This window comes from Myxocyprinus asiaticus, chromosome 20 (assembly GCF_019703515.2).
Source record: "Myxocyprinus asiaticus isolate MX2 ecotype Aquarium Trade chromosome 20, UBuf_Myxa_2, whole genome shotgun sequence".
Lineage (NCBI taxonomy): Eukaryota > Metazoa > Chordata > Actinopteri > Cypriniformes > Catostomidae > Myxocyprinus > Myxocyprinus asiaticus.
The window spans coordinates 16,693,219-16,717,534 of NC_059363.1; the positions used below are offsets into that span (position 1 = coordinate 16,693,219).

Genomic DNA, 24,316 nt, shown 5'->3' on the forward strand with positions numbered 1-24,316 from the left:
GGGAATTGCGTCACTGGCCGTAGAGAGTTGTGGGACAAGACGGGACCCCCCCCCCCCCCCCCTCCTCCTTCTTTTTCACGCCTGACCTACCGCTTTAAAAAAATCCACCCACTCACGCAAACACACTCTGACGCGCACGTCTCCAGCCTGGCGTACACGGCCAAGACCATCACATCACAACACACACTTACTCGCTCTTGACGGGAGCATATAACGCGACGGCAGGCGTGTTGTTTTGGCCTGGTTCGGGATCGCGTCGGATCCGGATTTACTTTTCTACGCCACGGTTCTGGATCAGCCGAGCTACAAGTCTCCTTTGGGGGGGGGGGGGGAAACACGGTGAGTTGGACTCAACGGGGTCTGTTGATCTCTACTTCTCCAAGGCCTTTCTAAGAACACGTTTGACATGACTTCCTCTATAGGTCTAAATAACCGCCCACTGTGGACTAGAAGAATTTATTTTCCGCTCGGGTCGAGTGATCCTTTGCGGTGTAATCTCTCTTTAATCGCTTGCCTAATCGGCGCGACATATGGGGTCCAACGTACGCGTCTCCCATTGGATCAGCAGCAACATGGATTTCCACGTTTCTGAAGGTAAAGAGGCGTTATGACACAACACCAGTAGGGAATGGCAGATGTTGCCACGTATGAGAGGAAAAGCAGCATTGTGTTTATTATGTCCACTGGCGCGCGATCTGGATAACCGTAATATAGCGTATGGGGCCGTTCAAACGCGTTGTTACGCTAAAAAAAAAAAAAAAAAAAGCGTTTAGAAAAGTAGAAGTTCTTTAATTTGACGCGGCGTCTGAAAACGCGGCGCAGCGGTCAAATATGTCAGTCAAGCGCACGTTCTTTTCGCTCCACACACGTGAGCTTGTTATAATTTTTCACCAGCGATGTTTGATAGCGGTTTTCACGGGTTTGTTTCGAAAAAAAGTGGGTGATATTTTGTTACAGGCTGTGTGGCCCACATGTTGCTTTCTGTGGTTGTTACGCAGTTGAGGACGATTTAACATGTCCCATTTAAAATATCTGCCAAATAAGACAGGGGACGAATAACTCTTGAGGTCTATTGAAATCGTCGAAGGCTAAACGTTATTTCTGCACACTGAATTTTTTTTTTTTTATCTGTCTTTTTGGGGAATCCCTGTCAGTTCCTTCCCTGAAACCACTAGGATACATTTGAGGAACACTCATGACCCTCTCAGATACCTGGACTGAAACACATGTATGTATACATGTGATTGTGAGGAAATCTGACGGTACTGAAAGGAATATTCTGGGTTCTATACAATTCAGCTCAATCGACAGCATTTGTGACGATGTTAATTACCACCAAAATGTTTTTCGACTTGCCCCTCCATTTCTTAAAAAAAAAAAAAACCTAGAATCTGTGTTAATATTGAGGCACTTAGAGTAGAACTGAATGGGGGCCAATCTGTCAACATAAAAAAACAAAAAAACAAAAAAAAACTCAATGTTTCAAAAGTATAGCCTCAAGCTGTAAACAATACACTTGTTAACTTTATTTTACTGTGACAAAATCTCTTACTAACCTTTTCTGTGTAAAGTTACATCCAATTTTACAACCTCGTCACCATGAGGACATACCGCGAGAACCCCCAAACGACCGCAAAAACGTAGATTTTACCACATTTACGCTCAAATAATACTCGTATTTTAAGAGAACTGATGCAAGTGCTTTAATAAAATTATAATCTTATCATTTCTGCCTTTTTAAACCCTCCAAAAAATTGGCCCCATTCAATTCCATTGTAAGTGCTTCACTGTAACCTCTAATTTATTATTATTATTTATTTATTTTTTGATCGATATTATTTTTTGTGGTTATCATCATCATGCCACAAATGGTGTCGATTGAGCTCAACTTGTATTGAACCTAGAATATTCCTTCAATGTACAAAAAGCAATGAGGACTTTGACCAGGTTCTCCTGGCTTTTCAGGGAGAAAGTCTCTTGGCTGACCTGTCAGAAAGCTGGTTTAAAGCTGAACACAGGTTTTAATAGTGTTAAGCAGGAATAGAATAGGAGTGTTAAGCACAAACACAGTAATACATCTAACACATCTCTTTGGGAATGTTGAGAGGAAGTCAAACAAAATCTTGTTTTTCACACACTTATGGTTGTCGGCCACAGTTCTCTAGTTTGAGACCCAAGGTAACATTGTTTCTGTGTCTAAAGAGGCACAAACTCTATTCAGACTTTCTCTTCTTAGGAATGGCCTGAAACTGGGCCACAACATGGAAGCCATAGTGAGAAAAATGTGTTTCTAAGTACTGGAAAGCAGTGCAGGATAAAGGAAGATAACAACAGTATGCGTGTGCATGTGGGTGTGCGGCATATGTCTACATTAAAGCATTTATAAATCTGTACATTATGGAAGAATGAGGATGTATTACTCCTGTAATCTTAAACATTCAAGTAATTTATTTTAGATCACATGTGACATGTGAACCAGTCTTGTTTTCCAGTATATGAGGATGTGGAGTTTTGTGACGTGTCTGTTCAGTTGCTTTTTTTAGTGCTCCACCCATCTCATTCAGTGTCTCCAGTGGTTTCTCTCTCACTTTCTGTTTCTCTATTTTTCACTCACACACATCCTCTTGTCCCTGTTTTTTCCTGTTCATACAATCTGTCCTACTTAAAGTGAAATGTCATATGGTCTAATTATAGACAGAGTTCTTTATTTATATATCATATCCCAGGGAGGTTAATGACAGCAGTATCACAAGGGCTCATGTGTGTTTGGGTAAGTCTCAACACTGGTTATGTTTTGTATTCCAGTCGTGTTTACTCTGGCTAATGCAAAATGCATTTTCAATGACTTGAGTAACTGTGACCAAGTTCCTGGAAACATTGCTCTCTCTTTCTGTTAATGTCTCTTGCAGTCAGTTGTCCCTTTCACATGTCTGTCTCTTTCTTAGTTTGGTCTAAAACCTTGCAATCATTGTTGTATGGGGCATGTGTTAAACTGGCAGGCTGTTTATGAGTGCACTTAGAGGCAGGTGGAGTTTTGATGTTGTTTTATTTTCCTTTTTCTTTTTCAATACAAGTTAAGCTCAAATGACAGCATTTGTGGCATAATGGTTACCACACAAATTAATTTAGACTTTTGTGTTTTCTTTAAAAAGGCAAAAATCTTTGTTAGAGTGAGGCACTTTCAATTAAAGTGAATGGTACGATCCGTGATGGATAAATTACTCACCGTTTCAAAAGAATAGCCACAAGACTTAAATGATATGCATGTTAACATGAGTTTAGGGGCCGTTTACACGACAATGTTTTCAACTGAAAACGGAAAACTTTTTATGCATTTTGGCTGTTCGTTTACACGGCAACGGCGTTTTGGGGCCTGAAAACGCAAACTTTTGAAAACAGGTTTCAAAGTGCACGTTTTTGAAAACCACGCTGTTATCATCTCCGTGTAAACACACAAAAACGCAAATTTGTGAAAACGATGACGTCATGCGCACGTGTATTACGTGTTCAGTCTATAGGCATGCGCGCGAGTACTTCAAAACAACAATGGCGGACTACAGGACTGTGTTTGTGCTGCTCAAGATTTTGAGTTTATTGACGCTTCTCCAGCAAAGTGTAGCTTTACTGCATCACAACTATGACCAGCGATCACCATCTTCATTGTTTGTATTCACCGCTCTGTGGAAGAATTCTTATGTACGCAGGCACGTAGTGTTTCTTTACAAAGTGACATCGCCAACTACTGGCCTGGTATGCATAATACGCATTTTTAGTCGTTTTCATGGATCCATGTGAACAGGGATCGTTTTGAAAACGTTGTCGTCTGTACGCAAATCTTTTCAAAAACGCAAAGGAAAAACTTTTCCGCTTTTAGTACATCGTTGTCATGTAAACATACCCTTAGTGTGATAAAATCGCTTCCAAACCTTTTCTGTGTAAATATCCAATTTTAAAACTTGTTGCCATGACAATGTAACATTGGTGACAAATAACTAGAAGTTCATTTACCTAGTTGTCTGCTGCAAAAACATCAATTTAAACAAATTTACAACTCAAATAATATACGAGTTTTAACCGGAAAATGAAGGTGCCGTATTTTGCAGAAATAAGTCGCTCATGAAACATAAACGGAATATGAAAAACTGTTACATACAGTTACTTAAAGCAAATGCTCCCGATTAAAACAAGGCCAAATACTGCATGATACAATGCATAGATCCTGAGGAAATCTTCACAGAGCATGTCTTGACATGTTGAGCGGCCGAAGGAAAGTCGAGTGGCTGCTCCTGGGTCTAGTGCCTGCCGTTTGCAACTTCTGTTAGGGGACACAGAGGTGTGACTTATCTGTGTTTTTATTAATTTATTTATTTATATATTTCTCTCTCTCTCAACAATGCAATATTGACCATGTGTGACTTTATTTCCGGAAAATACAGGTAAGCGCTTTTCTAAATGTATAAGCTACATGTTTCTGTCTTTTAAACTCTCCAAAAATTGGCCCTATTCCCTTCCATTTTAAGTGCCTGATTTAAAAGTAACCTTGATTTAAAAAAAAAAAAAAATTAAGAAAAGGAGGGACGAGTCTAAATGAGTTTTTGTGGTAATCAAAATTATGCCACAAATGCTGTCGAATGTGCTTGGCTTGTACTGAACCTGGAATATTTAAGTGCAGGAAGTCTGGAGTATTCCAGTAGTGTTTTCGACAGGTTAATGCATTGGTTATACACTTTACTGCATCATAGGGATGTAACAGTTTCACGGTATACCGTGGTTTTAAAAAGAGACCGTTATCATACCAGTGACATTTATAATTCACTGTATTGCATTCATGGTATTTTTTCTAAAATCCAAGTAAAGGAATTAATATTTCCATTGTAAATATCAGTTTAATTATGTGAGAGACTTTTACATTTACATAGAATCATATGAACTTGAATAATTAAATAATATCTTTATTTTGCGACATCCTCCTGTTTCACTCAACCGTCATTTCATTTTAAAACCCACATGCCCGAACTGAAGAGCCATATCCGTGATCATCACCCCAAGGAATATGCAGAGATGAATGTAAGTTAAAATACAGTATAAAGGCTAATAAATGATAGACTCCCTTTCATAACACACCAAGATTTGAAAGACTGATTAGGTTTACAGTTAGGCTAATGTTATGTTTGTGCTTTTAGTCTGGCGAACGGTTTCTTCATGCATATTTGCTTAAGTGCAGCGAAACAGTAGGCCAACAGTGCGTTTAATACTAATTATTAAAAACAGGTTTTATAAAGTGCTTTAAGCATACAGGAAATGGACAGTGATAGTAGAAAGTATTGGAAAAAGGTCATCAAACTAAAAATGAAACGTGCAGTCTGAGGTATTGACAGGATCATAATGAGGTAAAAACAACTTTGAAGCATGTATTAAAACTCTTGCACTGGGAGACCAGATCGACCCTGAAAGACATTTCAGTATCTGCTCTTTACTGAACAATCGAAACACCCTATATACCTCTGTTTAGGCTAATACACAGAAGACTCTGTGTTGTATTTGTGTTATAAACATAACTATATAAGACATTTCACAACTTATATCCTAATAGCTACTTGATTTCAGTATGCCAGAGTAAAAACTGGTGTGTCTTTGTATTCAGTGGTTTGCTGTAGGCAAGGAACATAAAGTAAATAATGTAAGGCAAAGCAAATGTTTACAATAAACTGCCAGGGATTTACAGAGCATAACCACTACCAGTTGTATTCTCATTCATATGAATTGAGTGATATTGCAAGCGAAATGGAAAGAAAACAAATGTGGGGAAGAGAAAGTGTGGAAATGTGTGGTAGTGGATCACAATTCGAGGAAGCACGAGGGCTTTGCGGTCAGGCTATTAAAATGTGAGCTGCAGGAAGGAGTTGTGCTTTCCAGGGGGGAAAAAAGACAGGTAAAATAAAGGTCAAGCAGTTTCTGCAAGGGCATAACTGAGAACACACACATGCCCCTTAAAAAGGTTGATTCATAGAGTGCAGAAGTAAAAATTGTCAACATGAACATGACATTTTACTGCCAAATGTTCCAGTACCCTGAAATCGACCTCATTCTGCTGAGTTATTGTCAAGTGGCATCTTCCATCAGACATTTTTGCATTAATTCAAATGTTTCCCTTTTTCTGTGATGCTACTGAGACATGGTTCTGGTCCCACAGAAACCAAGAAGTAATCATGTTCACAATCAATGATGAGAGTGATTTGGAGGTTGCATTTTTGCTCAAATATAACATTTTTACTTCACTGACGGTTAGGTTTAGGGTTGGTGTTTGGGTTAGGTTGTCTGACTGTCGCCGAATTCACATTGAGATCTGTCTGAAATGGTGAAGGTGAGGTTGTGAGAGTGTTAAGCCCAAAGTATACACTGGCGGCAAATAGTTTGGAATAATGTACAGATTTTGCTCTTATGGAAAGAAATTGGTACTTTTATTCACCAAAGTGCCATTCAGCTGATCACAATGTATAGTCAGGACATTAATAACATGAAAAATTACTATTACATTTTGAAAAAAAATATTCAGAACTTCTTAAACTACTTCAGAGTATCCTCATCAAAAAAATCTTCCATGTGCAGCAATGACAGCTTTGCAGATCCTTGGTATTCTAGCTGTCAGATTGTCCAGATATTCGGGTGACATTTCACCCCATGCTGTCTTGTGGCTGTCTTGTCGGGCACTTCTCACACACCTTACAGTCTAGCTGATCCCACAAAAGGTCAATGGGTTTAAGATCCATAACACTCTTTTCCAATTATCTGTTGTCCAATGTCTGTGTTTCTTTGCCCACTCTAACCTTTTCTTTTTCTGTTTCAAAAGTGGCTTTTTCTTTGCAATTCTTCCCATAAGGCCTGCACCCCTGAGTCTTCTCTTTACTGTTGTACATGAATCTGGTGTTGAGCAGGTAGAATTCAATGAAGCTGTCAGCTGAGGACATGTGAGGTGTCTATTTCTCAAACTAGAGACTCTGATGTACTTATCCTCTTGTTTAGTTGTACATCTGGGCCTTCCACATCTCTTTCTGTCCTTGTTAGAGCCAGTTGTCCTTTGTCTTTGAAGACTGTAGTGTACATTTTTGTATGAAATCTTAAGGATTTTGGCAATTTCAAGAATTGTATAGCCTTCATTCCTCAAAACAGTGATTGACTGATGAGTTTCTTGGGAAAGAGGTTTCTTTTAATTGTTGCCTTTTTTTTTTTTTTTACCTAATATTGACCTTAAGACATGCCAGTATATTGCATACTGTGGCAACTCAAAAACAAACAAAAAGACAATGTTAAGCTTCATTTAATGAACCAAATAGCTTTTCAACTGTGTTTGATATAATGGCAAGTGATTTTCTAGTACCAAATTAGCAATTTAGCATGATTCCTCAAGGATAAGGTGTTGGAGTGATGGCGGCTGGAAATGGGCCTGTCTAGATTTGATCAAAAGTGACTTTTTTCAAATAATGATAGTGATTTACATCCGTAATGTCCTGACTATACTTTGTGATCAGTTGAATGCCCCTTTGGTGAATTGAAGTACCAATTTCCTTCCGAAACAGCAAAATCTGTACATTATTCCAAACTGTTGGCCGCCAGTATACTTAAATTTTGACGCAAACGCTAAGCATCTGCATACAGTCGAACACGAGCCTGTCAAAGTATATTCCATCTGACTGTGCACGCATACACAGGAGGTTGGCGCATGCGCGCTACGACTGCTATGAGATACTGTACTTTATCTTCAGGAGTTTAGACCCATAAAGATGTCTTTACAGTCCTTCAGACTCTAGGTATACAATTGCAGGTATCTCCTGACCTCCTCACACATGCGCTGTCTTGACTTGCACATCCACTGTTGATGTTTTTACCTTTGTCTCCGGTCAGCTCAAATGCGAGTGTTTCTACCTTATGGACACGCTAATTAGTGCCAAAAATTCCAGGTGCATGTGCATTCTGCGCGGTCAAAGATGCGCGGTTAGAAAAATCGGGCTGCACTCGTTCAGTGCTCGCGCACTCTGCTGATGACAAGATTTGCGTCACGCATTTTGACCGAAGTATACTTTGGGTTTTAGTCTAGAGTCGCAGGTGTTTGGAGGAGCAGGGATGAATGAGGCCATGCTTAAACAGCTGCTGTACTGATGCCAGTAGGACTTGAGTCAAGGTCATGTTAGTGGAGGACACTGAGTACATGCCTTGCATAACAGCAGTTAAATTGTATTTCATTTCAATGTTGCAGAAAATAAAAGTCTTTATTTTGGTAATAAGAGCAGCAGTTGTCCCCTTTCACTTCACTCATACACACTCACAGATGGGTTCTGGGAACTGCAAGACCTTCAGCAGACCTCCGCAAAAATGGACAACTGAAGTTAGACACACCAGATTTATTCAACTTTTTTTCTCTGAGCAGAGCACCAATCAAAAGATAATGAGCATGTTTACATGCACACCAATACACTTAAAACTACCAAAAACCAGCTTATTCCAAATATCTGACAATGCAAGAAAACTGCTTGTAAGATCTGAAATCAACAGGTTATTTATTGCTTTTGACGTCAAAATGTAAACAGTCATGTACACAACACTTGCGCACATTGGATAACTGATAAGCACGCTTGTAAAGGTGTTTACATGCAATGTGAAATCAGGATAATGGGCAAAAATCTATGTGTGCTGATCTGTTTTGCTTAAACCGTTTATGACTTTACCCTGATAAAATAAATCCAGATGCAAAAATGAACTAATCTGTGTTTCTTAGGCCAGTAACTTGCTTCTAAAGTCTTCCATTATCTTGATTTCTTCATGCAGGGCTGGTAAAGCAATAAGATTTATTTCATCTCTAATTCACAGAGACTGACATGGAGACGTCTCTGAATGGAAAAATACACACACACTCCCAGAGCACTGACATTAGATGTTCTAGTAGATGGCTTACTTTCCTCTAGAGAAACATTTGCTTTCCCACAATATGCCAAAATAAAAAAAAGTGCTTGTGAGAAAGAAGAGAAACCAAAGCTCTCAAGGACAGTGTCTCAACCTCACATCTGCACATATTTGACTCCTTTCTTTTTTTCTTTTTTATTCCACATACATTGTCTGTTTAAGGAATATTCTTGGTTTAGATCAAACTCAATCAACAGCATTTGTGGTATAATGCTGATAACCACACACACACACACACACACACACACACACAAAAAAGTTTTATCCTTAATTTAATTATTCACTGTTTCAAAAATATAACCACAAGACTTAAACAATAGCTACGTTAACATGATTTCAATTAAGTGTGATAAATTCACGTACTTTTCTGGGTAATGTTACTTCCAGTTTTACAACATGGTTGCCATTGCGATGCACTGTTTCTGTTTTAACAGACAAATTAATGTGAGTGCATTTATAGAATTATAAGATTCACATTTCTGCTTTTAAATGCTCCAAAAATGGGCTCCATTCACTTCAGTTGTAAGTGCCTCACTGTAACCTCGATGTTTGCTTTTTTAAAAGAAGTAAAGGGAATGAGTTACAAATATTGTTTTGTGGTAATAAACATTATACCACAAATGCTGCTGATTGAGCTTAATGTGTAATGAACCTGGAATATTCCTTTAAAGGTTCCTTGACATTTGAGTGCAATAGTTAATGTGTTGACAGATCATTTAGCTTGACCTTTGATTTGGCATCATATACAGTAGATGCTGAATATTCGCTTTTTAATCTTGAGGTTTCTCAAAGCCATCTGGCAAAACCTGAAGAGAACTGGATAAGCCTTTAAGATAAGTGTTTTAGATACTTGCATAATTAAAATGATTTTCTGATGATTATACAGCAGATTGTTCCGGTCCTGGCAATATTTGTATTTTTAAATAACAGCTCTTTATTTATTTATTTTTATTTTTTTAGGGGAAAAAGTCCACAATTTAAAGTCACTGCCATAAAACTTCTTGATTTAAATTTGATTGACTGCATGTCTACTTCTGCAACAGATCCTGTGTAATAGTGCATGAACTCCACTAACCTTGCCAGTAGTGATTTAACTGGAAAAAAAGAGATGCTTTCATGTCATATAATGCATAATAAATGGTGACTGTTTACTAGTAACTGTTACAAAACTGTGATATGAATCAATAGTATCATGTTATATTTGAGTTTAACATTTTTATTTCATAATTACTAAATGTTAACTACTATCACAACTGAGAACGAATGTATTTGGTGTCATGCAAATGACTCATTTAACTGCTTGTAAAATTTTTATATAGTTTTATATATTATCCAGCTTGTCTAGTTATGTTGCCAATATTTTTTTCACACCTGGTACACTAACGGCTTTATTGATTTCATTTATTAAAAGAGACCAAAAGGCTATTTATTACTCCATGAGTCTCAAAAGTTTTGCAGCTCCTCTGCCAAAACACAGGAAGCTGAGAGAGAGTGCTTAGCTGTCCTGTTTGTGTATTGACCTGAATGCGTGTGTGTAGATATGTGTACACGTGTGTTGTTACATGACTAAACGCAGTAGGTAAAGACGTTAGATTGTGCTTTTTGGCCAGGAGTCCAGAATATTGCTCTTGAGCCTGTAACAGAAGTGAATCAGTGACTAAAGTGCACACACAACATTCAGTCAAAGCTATGTACAGTTTTATACATGGTATATTAGAGTTCTAGGTACTTTTTGAGGTAGCAGGTGTGGTTCTCATACACTTCATGTGTCAATATGAAACAAAAGCCTGCTGTTTTCATCTATTGTTGTCATACACAACAACGTCAGCTTGACTGCATTTAAGAACTGTCAATATTTTGATGTAGATATCAATGACCAGATGAATCCTCTAGCCTATTTCAATTTCTTGCCTACAGCAATCTCCCTTTGTTTCACCAATATGCACATGCGTGTGGGAGTTGTGTCCTTGTATGTAAATATTTGCCACCTTTTGTGATTGGGAACCTATCCAGGTGTATGAAGAACTCTTTTATTATAATGTAAACTGAGAGGTAATCATAGGTCTACAAGAGAACAGTTACACAAATAACAGCTCACTCTTGCAAGCTTGGCATTACAATTTTCATAAACAGATTGATTTGTATTTGAGCTACACAGACAATACCAATGTCCAAGCTGATTGTGACGTGTTTATTATGGTAATAAATGTTCATATTACTATTGATGTTGTCACTATTTTTAATGTTAGCTGAACCTTTAGCTTCTTAACTTAATACTAGGGCTGTCAATTGATTATTTACAGTTCTAGTTAATTAATCCTTCAGTGTGACAATCATTTTTTTTTTAAAGTACAAGTATTCCATTTAGTCCTTCTAGCTAATGCTTTAAAAACATTCCTCTGTTTGTTTGAGTGGCCCGTCCAACCTAACTCAGCAACAATGGCCTGACCAGTGGCGTGAGTTTGAGGTGGGACTATCTGTTTTTATTAGGGCTGTGAAACGATAAAAAATTAACAAATTAATCGCATAGTTCATTGTAATTAATTAACCTTTGCGATGCATAGAGAAATGACAGCTTGCCTGTATCTCTCACACGCCTGGTTAACCGTTTGCGGGTGAAGTCTTCATTCTCTGTTTGATGCATGTTTTTACTAGCTGTACCAATGTAGTCGTGATTTCGGAACCCAACTTGATCCGCTTTTCCATGTTGCTGAATGTGCCGTTATGTACCGATCCTACGTTGGCATCGTTGGCACGGCTACATGTAGTTTCTTTTTCCATGATACTGCAGCAAAATCAGAAACAAGTAACCAAGCGTCCCCACGTCAATAAATAATGTAATAAAGTTGGCTTGATGTTGGACGTTCTTTATTCACAAATGGTCTCAAATTTAGGGACCGTCTCTAAAGATACAGGCAACATTGGAGTATACATATCCAAAACATTTACGAACATTTCCATAACATAGAGTATACAACTTCAATAACATTTGAAGCAAATGGCAGAAAATACTCAAAACAGACACAAGCAGCGTATCTATCAACCACAAATAATATAGTTATATTCAATTACCTGTGATTGTCTAGGATTTGCCAACTGACGGTTATCCATCTTCATCTACCATCGTGCGATTGAGCAGTAGCTGTCGGGGTCACATTGGAGTGACGGCACCTCACCTCTTTGAATGATTGTCTAGAGGAGGAGCTGTCGATCAAGAACTAGTGGACCAATGGGGACGCAAAACACCCCCCTGATTTACATGAAATTCTACTCACAAGTTTTGGAAATCCAAGTGCAGAAAAATACAGCGTAAGCGTACAAAAAAAATGAAAATATGAGCAAAATTGTGAGACAGCATTTTTTTTTTTTTCAGCATATTTTATACGTTTATATATTTTTGATTCATGCTTGTTATTTTTTGATCTGCGCTTAATATTTTGATGTGCGCTTATTTTGATCTGCGCTTTTTACTTATTTTTGCGCTTATTCTTTTTGTATCTGCGCTTATTTATTTTTTTTATCTGTGCTTATTCTTTTTTTATTCACGCGTATTATTTTTTTTTTATTCACGCTTATTATTTTGATTCACACTTATTATTTTTGGTACCGCAATACTTTTGACGGGATTTTGATCCCATAGCAACTGTGACAGTAACTTGAAAGTAATTGCACAAGGAATAAGGAAAATACTTTTTTGCAAAGTTTACGGGTGAATGAACATGGCAGTTCCTCCTTCCACAAATCTAAAATAAAACCAGTTTCTTTATTGATGTCAGAATTAATAAGGCTTGAATGATTAGAAATGAAACTCAAAAACGGAACAAGAATACAAAATTTGGAAAATGTGAGAAACACATCACACATTTTTGGTTAGGCCTTGTGTGTGTGTGTGTTGTGTGTTCATGTTTTTTCTATATTTGTGATATCCAAATTTTATATTTTTAGACAGTGTTTTGACAAATATAGTGACTCATGTCCTCACTAGTCAGCTTTTGATGTTTTAGATGGTTCTCACTGAAAAAAAAGGTTTTTTTTTTTTTTTTTTTTTTTTTTGCTTCAAATCAGTTGATGTGCACTGGTTTTTTGAGGGTTAGGGAAGTTTAGGGGTAAGGTTAGCAAGTATCATTAGCCTTGTATGATACAATTGATAGTCTATGAGATGTCCTCACTAATCCATTCAAACAAACGTGTGTTTGTGTGTATTTTTGCTCCAGCTCCCACATAAGCTGATTTAATAACTAATGGTCTTCAAATTTTTGTGTTGAGTCAGAGTCTTTTAATATTTCACTCTTGCTAGCTCTTTCTCTCTCTTTCTCTGCATTTGCGTAATGCCATCAGAGAGCTATAGGCTGGTATCTAGTATAAACCGCTGCAGTAGGCGAGACATCCACATGTAGGCCTTACTTTTTAGTCCAGTAAATCTGCTATTTAGCCTGCTGTGTTGGGTTTGCACAATAAAGAATATTACCTACGTGAATAATGGTGGAGTTGATGTTTTGTTTTGTTTGGCTATGACTTTTCTGACATAGCAGTAATAAATATCAGCCAGATATAATGTTCTCTGACACACCTTGCTGAAGCACACTCAGATCATCACCGATCCTCCACCAAATTTCACAGTGGGTGCGATGATGATCTGGGGGTGCTTCAGCAAGGCTGGAATCAAGCAGATTCGTCTTTTGTAAAGGACATATGACTCAAGCCACGCACAAGTTTATCCTGGAAGAAAACTTGCTTCATTCTGCTCTGACAATGTTCTTCAACTCTGAGGACTGGTTTTTCCAGCAGGACAATGCTCCATGCGCCACAGCCAGGTCAATCAAGGTGTGGATGGAGGACCACCAGATCAAGACCCTGTCATGGCCAGCCCAATCTCCAGATCAGAACCCCATTGAAAACCTCTGGGATGTGATCAAGAGGAAGATGGATGGCCACAAGCCAACAAACAAAGCCGAGCTTCTTGAATTTTTTGCGGCATGAATTGGCATAAAGTCACCCAACAGCGTTGTGTAAGACTGGTAGAGAGCATGCCAAGATGCATGAGACCTGTGATTGAAAATCAGGGTTATACCACCAAATATTGATTTCTGAACTCTTCCTAAGTTAAAACATTAGTATTGTGTTGTTTAAAAATGAATATGAACTTGTTTTCTTTGCATTATTCAAGGTCTGAAAACACTGCATCTTTTTTGTTATTTTGACCAGTTGTCATTTTCTGCAAATAAAAGCTCTAAATTACAATATATTTATTTGGAATTTGGGAGAAATGTTGTCAGTACTTTATAAAAAAAAAAAAAAAAGTTCATTTTAATCAAACACATACCTATAAATAGTAAATCTAGAGAAACTGATAATTTTGCTGTGGTCTCTTAATTTTTTCCAGGGATGGATGGATGTGTGATATATATTATAAGACTGTATAATTTCCAGCTGTTAACCTAATAGTTTTAAAACAAGCTTAACTTTTAGAATAAATATATAGATTTTTGTCACATTTAAAAAACATTGCTATAAAGTATGTTTAAATATTTTTGTCATGGGGCCTGGCAGCCCAGTGGTTAGCTCTGTTGCCTCAAAGTAAGTAGGTCCTGGGTTTGAGTCCTGGCCAACCCTGGGGCTTTCTGTGTGGAGTTTGCATATTTTGCCCATGTTGGCATGGGTTACCTGCTAATGATCTGGGTTCTCCCACATTCCAAAAACATGCAGGTGAATTGGAAACTCTAAATTGGCTGGAGAAGTGAATGTGTTTTTCTATCTATATGTGTTACACCTGTGATGGACTGATTGTACATGGTGTTAACCTGTCTTTGGCTCAGAGTAGCTGGGATATGCTCCAGCAGCAACATGCGACCCCTACATAGGACAATGCGCATATAGAAAATGGATGGATTTTGTGTGTCTAGTGAAATTATTGGCAGGGCAGAAATCTGAAGTATTGCCCTGACCGGGCTAGCTGAAGATTGTTGTTTTCTAGGATTGCTGTCAATTGGTCGCTGCTTCTATATACACTGATTGCTTTCTGATAGATAACTTGGGCCTTCTTTTCTTTTTCAGGACTGTATGTTGATATGCACTGACAAAAGATCTGCACTTCAGGATTCAGCATCACTGAGCCACAACCACAGTCAGACTTTGCTGTTTCTCAGTTTAAAAAAGTGGAGGAAAGGGGGTAAGAGATTAAACCTCCCAGCTATTCTCTTCAAATGTCCCAGAGACAGTATGACTGCTCTCAGGGCACCAAACAGCTGAGTGTGGGCTCAGTCGTGTCCACTCCTGTCCCGGCACCCTGAAACCTTTTTCACACAGACATGAAGGAGGTAAGGCTCTGGACGACCACCGATGTCTCTGATTGGCTGACTGAGGAGGGCATGCAAGAGTATTCAGATGCATTGCATAACATGGATGGCCCCGCCCTCTTGTGTCTCTCTGAAGAGGACTTCAAAGCCCCGCCCTTGTCGTTAGTAACTGGGGACAGTGGTCGACAACTGTTAGAGCGAATAGAGACTTTGCGCTTCACCAGCCATATGAAGGCACACAAGAGCAACAACCATGAAAATGGTCTCCACACAAATGGACATGCCGGCATCACTCTTGCCAATGGCAGTGTTAGCAATGGGAAGATCCTTAATGGTGGACATAAGAACGGATTCCGCGCCGAGCCGGTTCGCATCTTGATTCCGTTGCCCTCTGAGCAGGAGCGCACGCCGTTTCCCACGGAGTGGTTAAAAACAGGTGTGGCCTTCCTGTATGCTCTGTGCTGCTTTTTCACAACAACAGTTGTGATCTCAGTGGTGCACGAGCGCGTTCCCCCCAAAGAAGAGTCCCCGCCCTTGCCGGATAAGTTCTTTGATCTGTTTGATCGTGTGCAGTGGGCGTTTTCCATCTGTGAGATCAATGGAATGCTGCTTGTGGGACTGTGGTTTGCACAATGGTGTCTGCTCAAACACAGGTCTGTTATTTAAGTTTTCCCCAACCAACCCTGTTGAAAAGACCAGTATAGAACACAAAAGTGCCTGACCACTTTTTAGCAGTAGTAGTCCTGGGAGTATTTTTCCAATTAATTTTTTCCATAATATCCTGCATAAGAGTTCTAAGCCATGAACCAAACCAACCAGCTCTGAGGTGAATCATAACATTACAAACTTTGATTTGAAGCAAAAAAGTATTTAAAAATCAGACAAAAAGATACAAGACTTTTTTATTTTTTATTCTGTCATCATTTACCCTCACCCAAAAAAAAGGAAGTCATACAAGTTTGGAACACATGAGGGTGAGTAAATGATGACAGGATTTTCATTTTTAAGTGATCCATGCTTTTAACCAGCAAGTCTTCATTTGTCAACCAACTTTACCAGAAAGACCATGCCGGTTAACCAGCATTTTTGCTGGCCCACCATCTAGACTGGTATAAACCAGCCTGGACCAACATGGAAATTCATTAAAGCTGGTCTTTTCAGCAGGGAAAGTTCAGCTAGGCAGTTTAGTGGTTTTTTATAAGCTTGTTAAATTTATTTCATGATCACATCTAAATAGCAGAATCATAACTGAAACTTGTTTCCTGATTACCAAACAGAAAGCTTTCATCAGAAATTTGTTTTTCTAGCTCTCACCCTCGTCTCTCTCTGTTTGCAGGTCCATAATTGGCCGACGGTTCTTTTTCATCGTGGGCACTCTGTACCTATACAGATGTGTGACCATGTATGTAACGACATTACCCGTGCCAGGCATGCACTTTAAGTGCTCTCCCAAGGTGACTATTGAGGGATAGCATTTGTAGCTCATGATCTCTAGTTTAATTCATTATGAATGTATATTTAAAGATACTTATGTCTCACATCATACTATAATGTTGTGTGAAACCAGTTTCTTATGTTGCTTATACTTGTGTGTTTATGTTCCAGCTTTTCGGTGACTGGGAGGCCCAGTTGCGTCGGGTAATGAAAATGATGGCAGGTGGTGGCCTGTCAATCACTGGCTCTCACTCTTTGTGTGGAGATTACCTGTACAGTGGACACACCGTGATGCTAACGCTAACATACCTCTTTATTAAAGAGTGTGAGTACATGCACACATTCATAAACAAAAGTATGTGTGTGCTGCAGTTGACATCCATACAAAACATACTTTAGACTGTGTAAATCCAGTCCAGAGTTTAGTTCAAACCCTGCTCTTACACACCTGCCTGTAATTTTCAAGGAATCCAGAAGGCCTTGATAAGCTTGCTCAAGTGCGTTTGATTAGGGTTGGAGCTAAACTCTGGATGGAGGCTCCAGGATCAGATTTGACTTGCCCTGTTTTAGATGATAGTTTTAGGCTCCTAATGAAATATGCTGGGAAACACATTTGTCAGTAGTGTCTTCTAGTGGACATTTAAACCAATAACAGAATCCGTGTGCCACTTTTGTTGACAGTGCCATCTAGTGTTCTTAAAAGCTAGTGTATGCCTGTGTCCAATGTAAAACCATGAAACAGCATTAATGTTGCTGTTTCGTTTGTATTGGGTAACAGATTCTCCACGTAGGTTTTGGTGGTATCACTGGTTCTGCTGGGTCCTGAGTGCAGTTGGTATATTCTGCATACTGTTGGCTCATGACCACTACACCATTGATGTGGTGGTGGCCTACTTCATAACTACACGCCTCTTCTGGTGGTACCATACAATGGCCAATCAACAGGTGAATTTGGAGTTTAAAACAGAATACTGTATTTGGCCAGTGAGCTAAAGGGGTGGCCTAGTGTGCTAACTTCTCTAAACAGTGTTATTGTTGTTGTTGTTGTTATTGTTGTTGTTGTTGTTTTATTCAGATAATGTTTCAATTAATATTTTGTTTTCAAGTTTTATATTAATATAGAGAGTTACACCACCCTTGCAACTACTTAGCAAGAATGAAAACATGTTAAATCCATCTTTCCACCCGATGCAACACCCCCAACCCACCCTAGCCTACATAGGATGTAATATACTGCTAACAGCCACTGGAATATAATAAATAAAAATAAATAAAATAATCCTAGGAAAATGTCACAAAAACAAATTGGGTTACAAAAAAAATCAAATTTAATAATTTTAATTTCAGTGTATTTTCAGTGATTTTCATATGTCAGCTCCATTAAGATAATTGCCAACCAGAAGGTGAGGAGAGGTTTCAGAGAGAAAACTCTCATAGTGTGCTGCAGTGAAACCCACTTACCTGCAAAACAACTCAGGCAATTTAAATGTTTGACAAAGAGATAGTACCACATTGATTGTCTAACAGATTACATGTCAGTGGACCTATCAGCTAACAATGCCCCATGTAGAGTTTCATGACTGAACTTTAAATTAATTGTTCTTTTTGCAATAATTTCTGACACCAGAATTTTCAGTGGATAAAAATGAAATGAGGTTCTCATAAGGTTATAGAAAGGTGGTGTTTAAATACTTTGCATTTAAAACAAATTAGATTTCAGCATGTAACCACATTATTGTCTTCTCTTCTAACTTAATCTTCTCTGCTGCTCTATAGGCTTTAAAGGAGAATTCTGCTAGCAACCTGTTATCTCGTGTCTGGTGGTTTGGTCCATTCCGGTACTTTGAGAGTAACATCCGGGGCATTGTGCCTCGGAACTACCAGCTGCCGTTCTTGTGGCAAACACTGACGACCACCTGGGTTAAGTACAACAAGCTGGAATCCCGGGAGTCGTGACCTGTGGCTCCTGATTTGCTGAAGCTCTGTGAAACTCTAAGAAACTACTCTTCCCTTCAGCCCCTGCAAAACTGGTTGAGCACTGTGATGTAGGGCTGCACGATAATGGTGACAATGATTACCACGATTATTTTGCTCAAGACTTTAATCACGATTATTAATCACAATTATTCTGTTATTTGAAAACTTTATTTAATTACAGGGCTGCACAATTTGAACAAATAAATAAATACTGTTGCCACTGCTTAGATCTTGATTCTAAAAGAACAAAAAACATAAAATTCCATTAAACAGTAGCTCTCATTTTAAACAAGTTGTTAGAACTGCAAACTAGTAAATGATTCCTTTTGACCAAAATTCAGATTTGGTTAATTCTTAACTGCTAATAGAAACAGTTACTCGGGTGTTTACACTTGCATCCTCTTTTAAGATCCATTCTTTATTATTATTATTGTTATTATTATTATTATTAACATTATTATTATATCCCCATACCCTACAGTAATATGTAATATGCACATAACTGGTAATCAGAAGGTTGCTGGTTCAATCCCCACAGTGTGTCCTTGAGCAAGGCTCCAGGTTGCTCTGGGGGAAATGTCCCTGTAATAAGTGCACTGTAAGTCGCTTTGGATAAAAGCGTCTGCCAAATGCATAAATGTAAATGTAATATATAGGCTAATGGTAATACATTTGTGTAGTAATTGAGCACACATAATGGCTATACAATCTCAAGTGTCTATTTTGAAGGAAGCCTACTTATTTTATCAAGCCTTTTATTTTGAATGAAGACAGTGTTGTTTCTGTGTGTTACCAGCAGAAGTGACAGTGACAACAGTTTTGTGCTCCTTCCATACATGGTGAAATGCTCTCGTCTCTTCCTCGCGCCACACAACCCCGGTGCCATGGGGTTATTTTAGATTTGTTACACACTTGTTATGGCCAACTATATTTGGAATTAGGCAAATGTGCTACTGAGGTAAATGCGTAGCGCTTTAAAATAACCCAGTCAGCGCACGTTAGCGACGCGCACGAACCGAACTCGGAGCACAGTTGTTCTGTATAAAACATACATCATCAAAGCACGAGATGGAATCAAGCACAGAACGGCGTATCATTATCCTCGTGCGCCCCACATACGAGACTTGTAAACATCTAGTGCGGTTCTGTATTTCAGCGCGTGCTCGAAAGAGAAACAGTGATTGGTCAGTGGCGAACTTCTGAAGTGTGATCAGGTGAGGTGAAAACGGACTAGGAAAGAGCTTGTGACTTGGTCTTTCATCCATAAACACAGCCTATAATGAAAATGAACAACAATTTGCAACTTTACCTGGCTGACACCTTCTGTTTTCTAGCTCACTAATATCGCAGACAATTATGCTTAATTAATCGTGAGAGGCAGAAATCGTGATTGCAGTTAAAATACGAATAATTGTGCAGCCCTACTGTGATGCATATACACCTATCATTTTGTAGTATTTGAATAATTTCAGTGGCCCTAGTAGGTCTGTATTTGTAGAGCAGAGCATCTAACAACTGGATTTGATTTGCTGCTCTTTATAGTAGTTAAATAATGCTGACAAGATGAACTGTTTAATCAGGTCTTCGTCTCATAGAGAACTAAGCTTTCCCGCTATCTTCTCAATGGATTTGGTCCAGCAAATCATGTAACTTAAAGTTTATTTATCTGCCAAAACTGTATTGAATAACCTGGAAAACGTATTGTAATAGATTTTCTTTTTAAGAAGCATCTTTTTGTAAAAATGTTATTAATTCTGGTGCAAGAGATTTTTCTAAATATTTCGCAGTTTTATTTTCCAAAAACTGTGACGTCCAAATATAATATCTTTTTTAGATTTGTACCTTCCTAAAATCTGGGGCACATACAGCTTCAGAGTTTTTAGTGCCTTTGTTCCATACACTCATGCACACATAAATATCAGCACACACACATGTATTATATTCATATGCACACACCAAAACACCCACATGCTTTATATAAACGTGTATATATAATGTGTTAACACACAAACACATACAAACTGTTGTCTGTCTGAATGTTGAAGATTTGCTTAGCCTGCGATCTAAGAAAGGCAGTGAGTTTTATAGATGAATGTGGTTGTTCAGTTCTGCCTGACACAGGCTAATGTATTACTACAATCCTTCAAATCAAAACCCTGAGCACACATACACTTCATTTCTTATGAGTGTTTTAATTGGATAATGATGCTTAATTTTTTATATTTTATTTTCAGTATCGTCCATTGGTCTAGGAACAAGGATTATCAGTATAAAGACAGATTTAAATTTATATTTAAGTAACAGCCTGATTTGACTTCATGGTTAAGATTTATTCACCCCCAAATGTTATATACTGATGATGGTTTTATGCCATCTTTACGAAACTGTCATTACACAACCATGAGGCCTGCTTGGGTGAAAAAATGCACATATGGATATGGATGGCAGCAATATGCCACAGTTATATTGTTAAGTGTTCAGTTTTTTGGGGAGCCATGGAAAGCAGTGGTGGGTTATTTATATTGGGAAATACAGATTGTTCAGTTGTTAATTTAGCTTCGGATTATGCTGTCAAATGGCATTTAAAAAGAATTGTCTATGAGAAGTGAACAGAGTGTTGACTTACCTAGTCTTTGATATGATGACAGTAAATACATGCATGTTGTTCATTTTGTTTTCTTTTAATTGTGAATCACCAATCCAGCATTGTCAATTTACTTATTAATTTGCTCTTTGTCTAATGTAAACCAGGTTATTTGTCTTAAATCTCTTTAAGATGAGAAAAAGAGTAGATATTGAATAAAGATTTTAATGTTCTGTATTATTGTCTAATACCTTTTTTGATTTATTTATTTTTTAATCAGGTTCATTGGCCCTTGTTTCAAACTCATAAAAATGTTTACTTTTGAATGACTTAATTTTTAAAAATGTTTTATCTGGATGCTAAGTCATGGCTGTATATACTGTGTGTGTGTGTCTATATATGTGTGTGTGTGTATGTATATGTGTGTGTGTGTGTGTCTATATATATATATATATATATATATATATATTATACAGAATTCGTACAAGGTGCTTTAAGTACTTGAATTTGGCTTTTTCAAATTGAAGTCCTGGAAAACCCTTGAAAATAGCAATTTTTACTAAGAGATGCGTAAAAAGTTATTGAATTATAGAAAATCGTAAAATACATTGCTTAAATCATTTAATAAATTAAATGTATTTATTTATTTTCGGAAAAACGCAACGACAGACCACTAGACCACTGCTGAAGCAGCGCACAGTCATGGCACCTGTTAATTTAGGCAGCGCTGTTCAGAATGGGCCAATCACAATCAATTGTTACTGGAGGATTTAAAAAATATATTTTATAGATGCTGCTGTGGCAGATTTAACAAGTATAAATCCTTGCAACTATCAGTTTTAATTAAAAATTACACTCAGAGTGATTAGATGATGTAAAACGATCTGAGATTTGAATGCAGATCAATGAGGATTCAGTTTTGTGAGCCGTCTAGCCCCCTTCTGTAAAGACAGCTTTGTGCCTCACAAAATAGGTTATTTCTGAAAACATTTGAGTCAGTATCAAAATTTGTTGACAAACATTTCCCTTGACTTTTTTAGTCGTAAAGAAGCTTTCAAATAGCGAAAAAAAATTTTTTTTATCATTCTATAACCTAACCTTTAATGATATGAAATGGCTTGACCCTGTTTTGCAAATTGTTTAGAAAATATATTTGAAATTGTCAATTGCCTGAAAAAAATCCTTGTCCCCTTCATCTGGTGCACCAATTCTATGACATGTGAAGTTATTTGTGTATTTGTTTTGTACGTATTTTTTAAAGCATTAGTGCAAGGCCGAACAAGTGTGCAAAAAAAAATTATTATTAATAATTTAAATATTTTAAAAAGAGTGTTTGTCCCTTGATTTCATGGCATTAGTGTTATCAGTGTTAAAAAATTTTTTTTTGTTTTTTTATGTTTTAAAAAAAAAAATTTAATACAAAAAGTTGTTTAATTTGTTAAAAAGTTATTAATTCACATTTTAACTAATATTTTCACACAAAAATATTCAATATCCTCAAAATGTGGTGGTGTAACCCATTTAACCCTCATTAGTGTTAACTTTCTTCATTCGTGAAACAAAATTAAATAATAAAAGAAAGAACAACAGCCAAGTTGTCCTTTATGAATAAAAATGAATGTCAGCTGTTAAAAAATGTTTACCCTCAGCATTTATAGGCAAAAACTGAACTTATTTTGTAAGCTGGAAAGTCAATATTGTTTGAGAATGACCCATTTGAAATTTTGGTCAGTTCCTCACATAAATCTGTTGTGTGACTTTAGAAAACATATAACACAGCACATGAGTCATATGGACTACTGTTTATGGACCCAGTTATTCACTTTTGTTGGAAAGCGAAGTGTGTTTTAAGGGAGCCCACTACAGTTGCACATCAATTTCATCATGAATGAACCAAGAATTGTTACTGTGAGAGTATGCAGTTAAAGATGCACATTGAGATATTTTGTACTTGTAATAAGTGGTGTTTTATACTGTTTATAATATTAATTAATAAAATATTTTTATTTAAAATGATCAAATAAAGAATTTGTTTTAATGACTTCTCGAGCATAGTCCTTGAAAACAAATAAAAATGTGCTTAAAGTCCTTGAAATTAACTTCGAAGCATCTGTACGAACACTATATATATATATATATATATATATATATACACACATACACACACGGCCAAAAATTTGAAATAATGTACATATTTTGTTCTTATGGAAAGAAATTGGTACTTTTATTCACCAAAGTGGCATTCAACTGATCACAATGTATAGTCAGGACATTAATAACATGAAAAATTACTATTACAATTTGAAAAAAAAATTCAGAACTTCTTAAACTACTTCAAAGAGTTCTCATCAAAAAAATCCTTCATCTGCAGCAATGACAGCTTTGCAGATCCTTGGCATTCTAGCTGTCAGTTTGTCCAGATACTCAGGTGACATTTCACCCCACACTTCCTGAAGCACTTGCCATAGATGTGGCTGTCTTGTCGGGCACTTCTCACGCACCTTACAGTCTAGCTGATCCCACAAATGCTCAGTGGGGTTAAGATCCATAACACTCTTTTCCAATTATATGTTGCCCAATGTCTGTGTTTCTTTGCCCACTCTAACCTTTTCTTTTTGATTTTCTGTTTCAAAAGTGGCTTTTTCTTTGCAACTCTTCCCACAAGGCCTGTACCCCTGAGTCTTCTCTTTACTGTTACACATGAATCTGGTGTTGAGCGGGTAGAATTCAATGAAGCTGTCAGCTGAGGACATGTGAGGCATCTATTTCTCAAACTAGAGACTCTGATGTACTTATCCTCTTGTTTAGTTGTACATCTGGCCTTCCACATCTCTTTCTGTCCTTGTTAGAGCCAGTTGTCCTTTGTCTTTGAAGACTGTAGTGTACATTTTTGTATGAAATCTTCAGTTTTTTGGCAATTTCAAGTATTGTATAGCCTTCATTCCTCAAAACAATGATTGACTGATGAGTTTCTAGAGAAAGCTGTTTCTTTTTTGCCATTTTTGACCTAATATTGACCTTAAAACATGCCAGTCTATTGCATACTGTGGCAACTCAAAAACAAACA

At 37.5% G+C, this 24,316-nt stretch overlaps 1 protein-coding gene across 4 annotated transcripts; it reads left to right on the top strand.

Annotated features, from left to right (window-relative positions):
- Positions 1–127: 127 nt before the first annotated feature.
- sgms1a (sphingomyelin synthase 1a) lies at positions 128–21,486 on the top strand. 4 transcript variants are annotated; one of them, XM_051646536.1, is made up of 6 exons: positions 128–339; positions 15,013–15,907; positions 16,591–16,708; positions 16,860–17,013; positions 17,467–17,633; positions 18,465–21,486. In XM_051646536.1, the coding sequence occupies exons 2-6, from the start codon at positions 15,267–15,269 to the stop codon at positions 18,642–18,644; spliced, it is 1,260 nt and encodes a 419-aa protein (XP_051502496.1). In that variant the 5' UTR covers positions 128–339; positions 15,013–15,266; the 3' UTR covers positions 18,645–21,486. The 4 variants fall into 4 exon arrangements, with proteins under 4 accessions (XP_051502496.1, XP_051502495.1, XP_051502497.1 ...); XM_051646535.1 differs by lacking the exon at positions 128–339 and adding an exon at positions 346–594; XM_051646537.1 differs by lacking the exon at positions 128–339 and adding an exon at positions 659–1,228.
- Positions 21,487–24,316: the final 2,830 nt, after the last annotated feature.